The following is a 7,273-nucleotide window of genomic DNA, read 5'->3' as shown; positions in this document are numbered from 1 at the left end:
CAGTAATTCTGTATACCTTTCTGTGATGCCCCCCCGCCCCCAATCTGTTTCTGTTCAGGACTGTCATGTGATGCGCAGCTGCAGAGATCCAGGCCAGGGATAGTGTGAAAGATGGTGCTGAATCAGAAGTATGCACGGTGTTTGACGTCTGCCTGGTGTGTTATCCTTCGTCAGAACCATCTTGTGTCTTTGCCTTCATGCATCACGTCCCTGAAATTGTCCAGTGGAATTCAGGCCCGTCAGACAGGTACATTGAGAAAAGATGGCATTTTTGGCAAGCAGGGTTGCAGTGCAGACATGATGGAGAAATGCCTCAAGACCCCTTGGATGCAGCACCATAGAATAGCATGTTCTTGTATCACTGAGCATGTGTGGAATGAACCTGGATGGGCTTGGAGAGAGAGGCAAAAGCAGCACTCACAATGTCAAAGGACAAACCACTTACGAACACCTGCCACGGTGCAAGTTGGCAGAACTTTGATTCCAAAGAAGATCAGTAGATTTAGTGCTACAACACAAGGTATAAAGCGCTTAGAAAATGACATCACTCCATCACCCACTGCAACTCAAATGCTTGCCCTGCATTGCAATTCTCCGCTGAGAGCCATCCATCGATCCTTGCACTGTGGATTCAACATTAAACCTTCAGTGATAGAGCTGAGGGGTAGCATGGTGCTTGGGATGTGGAAGTCACAGGCAATGATGGACACTCGGCATGCTGCAGCCATTGTGCGATTTGCATCCACCACCACCACCAGGGACAAACTCCGCAAGAAGATCTGGAGCAAGCTCCCGGAACTCAAGGAGGAGGAGCTACAGGAATCGTTCGTCCGCGGCTCTGGGCCCGGAGGCCAAGCCACAAACAAGACCAGCAACTGTGTTGTGCTTAAGCACATCCCAACGGGTATCACTGTCAAGGTTTGTGAGTTCAGTGAAACTCTTTAAAGGAGCATTCCGGGATTATTGATGTGCATGGCTACCACCACTAGGGATGGGGTGGGGGCGGGGGGTGGGGGGAGGCACCTCATAGATTCTGATGTGATAGTATTTTCCTAGATAACCTTATAAGCAGTAGTAATAGGGTGTTTGATCAGAGTGGATATCATAATGGAAGTAGCGGCCCATTTTTACACTTTCAGTGCATGTGACAATCAGAAGAGTAAAAGAATTGATGTTATCTTATGCCCCTTCTTGCAGTTAAATGTGAGCATTTATCATTGAGCCCTTAGAGAATCTTTGAGTCTTCATTAATTACTTGATTCTGGGAGTTATCATCTTCTTATTTATTAATGGTTTGCAATTTGCAAAATTAGTCCTATATGTAGCTGACATGACCTAGTTTATCAATACACTTGGTGAAAAGATAAAAAAAAGATATCTGTCCTATAAATCTTCCTAGTTATTCTCATGCCCTGCTCTTGTCATTGTCATCTTTCTTTCCTCCCTCTCCCCCCGCAACCATCTCGCCCCCGACCAACTAACACTCACGCACATTTGCTCACAGTATAACTTGACTTCGTTGAAAACTTCCAACTTCATTGATGAATTTCTTCCCCCCTCACAGTGCCATCAGACCAGGTCTCAGAGTGAGAACCAGAAGATTGCCCGTCTCCTGATGCGGGAGAAGCTGGACCAGCATCTCCATGGCGACAAGAGCATCATCGCCCAGATGGAGCGGACCATGCACAGGAAGCGAGAGGAGAGGAAGCGCAGGACAAGGCAGAAGTTGGAGAGGCTGCGAGAACTGAGGGCCTCGCTTGAAGAGGATGAGGACCCCAAAACTAGAGAACACTGATCACACTAAGTTTTGTGTGTGTGTATGTAAAAGTGGATGCTGTATTGATTCTCTTGCATCACTGGATTGCTTGCCATCCACACTGCTCACCCATCTAGTTTGAACCCATATCGATTCTCACTTCGCGTCAACATCATTACATCACCACTCTCGGCCCCCAGACCGGCATCTTGTTATACTTAACAACAGTGTCCATCTTTGAAGTGAGGTGAATCTGAAATCTTCATGTTGGACTTTTTTGAATGATAAAAAGAGAAATATGTACACTCCGATCAAAGTTATAAACAACTGACGCAAGAATTTCATTGATTTCAATAAAATATGCAGTACGCGCTAAATGCTATAAGGATGTACAACCAGCACTGGTTGTCTGGCGGAAGCTAGTGGATAAGATGCCTGTCCGGTGATCAGGAAGTCGTAGATTCGAATCATGCTCGAGTATGTATGCCAGTGATTTTTGTTTTCTAATCATGGCTACTACTAAAACACTGATTAATTCAGTGCACGTTTACGTTGATGTAGGGCAATTTGTTATATCAGTTGCTGTAAAAACAGCTCAATGCAAGAATTTCATTAATTATGTTATCCTGTAACACAATGAAATTGTGCAAATTAATTGCCCCTATTGACAGGATTTTGACCACAGCAAATCATTGTGGAGGAGTGGCTTCCAGCCTTGATTCTACACTTTACACTCTTTCATCTTGTCACATGGGAGTGTTGTTTTGGTGTTCGGAATGTACCCTGCCTTACTGGTATTAATGGTAACTCTTGGCCTATTCTCACCATATCAAACAACTATTTTGAAATCAGATGCAATGAAGAGTACTATAAACCAAGTAGTACCAGAAGTAAAAAACCAGTTTCAAGCATGTAAGGCAAGCTGCAACCTCATAACAAAAGCTACAGTATTGAAGAGTAAACAAATCTTGTCCTCAAATGTCATCTGTAGAATTGAGTATTCCAGAATGGGTCAAAAGAGGGCAGCATTTTCAAATTGTTGACATGATGGGATATGAAGAAGGCAGTATACATGTAATGTGTTTTGTCCTTCCATTTGTCATACTACATGTACCAGTATTCACTGTGATGGGAGTTTGTGTAAAGCACAGGTGTATCTACAATAGACATTTGTATGTTTGCATTTGTGTCACAATACACTTTTCTAGCTGAATAAGCAATTCAAATGTACAGTGCCGTAATTTGAATACCGGTACTATCTGTCAGACTTAACCGGACCGTTTTCACATGTTATCAACTGCAAAGAGGATCACACCTATAGGTTGCGGTCAACTTTTGAGTAGCAATAAAGTACCGAGGAACCAACTTTATCATTATTTGCATCCTCCACCCCCCCCCCCCCCCCACCCCCTCCCCCCGGCCTAGTACACTTTGAACAAGGTGTAATATGTAAGATTTACATGTTCCTGTTTACTTCATATTAAACTTAGTGAGTTTATGCATTAGCCAAGATAAGGTGCAAAACATTAGGATTAATGGTGCTCATTTTTAAAAACAGACTTTATTGTCAACATCATGTAGGCAATCTTTTTTTTTTTTTTGGGGGGGGGGGGGGGGGTAGGAGCTCTGTGGGTGTGGTATTGATTTTGATCAAAGAGTTCCAGACTTTATAATTTGTGGATTTATTGACATCACCAGAAATCATTGTGTAATGGATGTCGGAGGACTTTCAAGAAGTTGTGTAAAAATCAAAATGGTGTGTATAAATGTTGGATATGTTCATAAACTGGCATTTGGCTTTTTGTCATGTTAGTTGTGATGTATACAAGGTACTGTAGATGTAAGAAAAAAACAAACAACAAACTCTTGTATGTACATGTATGTATGTGTTTGTGTGTATGTGTGTGTGTGTGTGTGACAGAAAGAGAAGTAGAAAGCCTTGTGTAGCTGAAGTTTGTGAATCTGAGAACATCAAGCATTTTTATGCCGCCATTAGAGGGCAACACATAAATTACTGTACTGTGCATCAGCTGGAGGGGTAGAGAAGCTCTGGTTACCATCTTTATCTACTCTTCAACTGTTTAATGAGTGTGTGTGTGCATGTGTGTGTGATAATATATTATATACATACATACACATATGAATGAAATAGGCTGGTACATCCAGTGGCATTGCTGTACTGCACTTTATACAGGGCACTCCCATTACATGTAAAACGAAATTCTGGTTACAACGAAGTAAAAATTAAGACCGCAACATTAAACGTTATATGTTTTTTATTGTTTTGTTTGGTTATAACAAAATATCGATGTAAGGAAAGAAAAAAATGCTGGTCCCAAGGACTTCGTTGATTTGGGATTTGACTGTATTTGCCAAGCTTTCGGCCTTCTTGACCTCGGTAGTGGCTGTACAACCAACTAAAACTACGGTCAACCTTGCTTAAGTCGACCTCGCATAAGTCAAACAATTGCCTAAGTTGAAGGTTTTTTCATGTCCTCTTCTCTTTTATTCTAAAGATTTTAATCCCTCATACGTCAAATTTTCTCTAAGTTGAAGCTATTTCCTTAGTCCAAAAAGATTCGACTTTATAGGCAAGGTTGACTGTGTGACTAAAATCATGAGTGGAAATTTGAACGTCATATCAATGCCTGAATTATGCGTAAATGTACACAGATGGACAAGGAGGTCAAAAGCTTGACAAATAAAGTGTAGTACCACAACATCACTAGATGTACCACCGGTAGTCTATTTCATTCATTGACTTAGACAAGCTACATCCAACTTCCAAATAAAAAGATGTTGAAACGCCTCGCGCATGTCCTGTATACTCCATATATTTAGCAAGTCTAAAGTTTTGTAAGATGGGACTTCCCAACAATTTTGCGAGTGGTTAAATTCGCGATCATGGAGTACTGTACTGAAGGGAGAAATGTATACATGTGCGGCAGATTGAGATCAGGATCAGAGTCGTTATTTTTGTGTGTCTTTAATTTTGCAAATAGCACGTTACCCGACTCACAAAATATTTGGCGTATACAGTGCTATATTATATTCATATACATTAAAAAAGAAGTGTTCTCTCTCACTCATTCTCTCCTTGCCTTCTTTCTTGAACAAATAATCTCTCATCCCTCTTCATGCTGTTATTGTTTTTTCCTTGCCACAATAATTCCATGCTTGTGCTGCCTTCAATAAATAGAGAAATCAAATGAACTGACCTGCCAGTTTCAGCAAAATCTGACTGAAAACCCCCAAACATGGAATCATCGAGCGCCACATATTTCCCAAATGAAAATATCAATCGCAGTTTCATATGCAAATTAGATGAGGTAATGTTCCTCGTGATGGTGTCACTGCTGTACAAGTCTCCCATCAACTTGCACACACATTTTACTAAATCACCTCCACATGTTAAAAAAATTCTTTTTACTTAGTACTTTACATCAGTTGAAGAGTTAGAAAAGTTAGAGAACATGTTATTTACATGTGGACGGAGTGAATGCAGCAATATTAGCAGGGGTGGATCCAGGAATTCCGTAAAGGGGAGGTGTCATTACAAAATTGGGGGGGGGGGGGGCATTATTTCTTTTGTTTTAACAAAAAAATTAAGAGGGGGTGTGTGCTTGGTGCACACCCCTCTGGATCCACCACTGTATTAGCAGAACACATTTGTGAAGGTTTGAAGAAAGTTTGACAATCCATTAAAAAGTTATGAATTTTTGAAGTTTCAATGCCGCCATTACTGGATGAGAAGACTACTACATTGTACAGCCTGTAATGTCACATGGGTAGTACGACATAGAGAAAATATTGAGGAAAATACAGAGAAAACTCAACAGATTTTCATTTTTTCCCGCATAATAAAGGATCACTTGGCTTGCCTCTTTCAGAAGGTAGGGGAAATAATATTACCCTTAACATATATCAGTAACAAGATGAGGAGATATGTTTTTTCAAAAAATGAAATTATATTTTCTCTATATGGTATTGTATGCACGTGACATAAACTGTTCTCATTCAGCAGTGACTGCCAAGATACTTTAAAAATTCATAACTTTTTAACGGACTGTCTATTTTCCTCAAACTTTCACTAATGTGTCCTACTGATGTTGCTGCATTTACTCAATCCACATGTCTGTAAGGAGAACTTGTCCTTTAAGCAGAATTTCCTTGGTTAATGGGCAAGGGCTATACTTGGCTGAATTGACAAAATAATATTCTCATATTTAACTTCTGTTCAAATCAATGGGAGAGTTGTAACAACTCACTGACATTACTGACTTGTCTAATTTGCCCATGGGATTGTGACTGGTATCATTGTTTTACAAAATCAAGTTAAATTTCACATTGCATAACTTATTTTTATTTATTTATTTTTTTGTGGTAAAGCATTATTAAAGCATCATTATTAATGCATCTACCACTTCAATTGTTGTGATTTGGTTCTATCTGAGTCAACTTTAAACTTCCAACAGTCGCCCACACCCATCTGCCACCATCACCCCCCCCCCCCCCCATCGTAATAACTCTGAACTCTTGCATCAATGAAGACATTAAAGCACATTGTCTCACACACAAGAAAAAAAAATAATGCTCAATAGAATGTGTTTAAAGTCATCATCAGCTTTTCTTACAAAAACAAACATCACTGATATATAGTATTTTTCTCTCATGATGATGAAGTGAATTTTCTTGACCAAAAGTTCAGAGTTTCTACATATTTTTATTAAGGAATGATACAGCAAAATATCAGTGCTTGCAGATCAAAGACTATGGCCCCGTTTCATAAAACTAGATGCCAATAACAAGTTACGATAGTTGTTATAAGCTAGTGAAATCCTTGCATCTGATTGGCTGAGCAAATTTGTCATAGAAATGTGGCAGCTGTTCATGATTACAAGTTTTATGAAATGGGACCCAGGTGATTTCACCTGTCTTGAGGAAGTTGTTTAATGAGAGTCCAAATGTATTTGGTCTCCCACTACTCTACATTTTTCACCAGGAGATGGCAGTCTAATTTTAAAACAAAAATTACCTCCACTGACCCACATGTTTGGTCTTGGAAGGGGAAAATGAAGACACAGTTTACTTCCAAGTGCATTCAGGTTACTTTTATTTAACTGTACAATATGCAAAATACAAAAATCAGTGACATGTTATACAAGTATTTACAAGGCTGCAAGCTTATGTTGATACATACGATAACATTAATATTGACTCTGTACATCCTTCATTCAAAGCAATGCGGAAACCACTTCGCTGCTTCCACAAATTACATTACATGACAATTAAAAGTCACAAACAGAAGTTGGTGAGCGGGAATTGCGGGATGACAGTTGAAAAACTAAAAAGCTTCTCTTCATTTTGGACCAGTAAGTATGACCTTGACCTGTTTTAAGGAAACTTCGTCCTTGTCCAACGTAACATTCTCACACTAAATAACAAGTACTTGCACAACGAGTCACACAGCTTATACATGTATTTCCCATTCTAAACAAATTCCCTTGTCTGTTTCCT

At 39.7% G+C, this 7,273-nt stretch overlaps 1 protein-coding gene across 1 annotated transcript; it reads left to right on the top strand.

Moving 5' to 3' along the window:
• Positions 1–669: 669 nt before the first annotated feature.
• LOC139726294 (mitochondrial translation release factor in rescue-like) lies at positions 670–2,071 on the top strand. Its single transcript, XM_071637362.1, has 2 exons — positions 670–918; positions 1,565–2,071. Exons 1-2 carry the CDS (start codon positions 670–672, stop codon positions 1,793–1,795), a joined length of 480 nt encoding a protein of 159 aa, XP_071493463.1. The 3' UTR covers positions 1,796–2,071.
• The last annotated feature ends 5,202 nt before the right edge of the window (positions 2,072–7,273 follow it).

This window comes from Diadema antillarum, unplaced genomic scaffold (genome assembly GCF_040938485.1).
Source record: "Diadema antillarum isolate AM-2024a unplaced genomic scaffold, OU_Dant_1.0 seq00000082_RagTag, whole genome shotgun sequence".
NCBI classification, from domain to species: Eukaryota; Metazoa; Echinodermata; class Echinoidea; order Diadematoida; family Diadematidae; genus Diadema; species Diadema antillarum.
The sequence above is the reverse complement of the archived record's forward strand: the minus strand, read 5'-3'. Positions and strand labels throughout refer to the sequence as shown.

Coding starts and splice junctions, on each gene's coding strand:
- LOC139726294 (XM_071637362.1), top strand. CDS start 670: ATGGTGCTTGGGATGTGGAAGTCACAGGCAATGATGGACACTCGGCAT. Junction 919..1,564: donor CAACGGGTATCACTGTCAAG/GTTTGTGAGTTC, acceptor CCCCCCTCACAG/TGCCATCAGACCAGGTCTCA.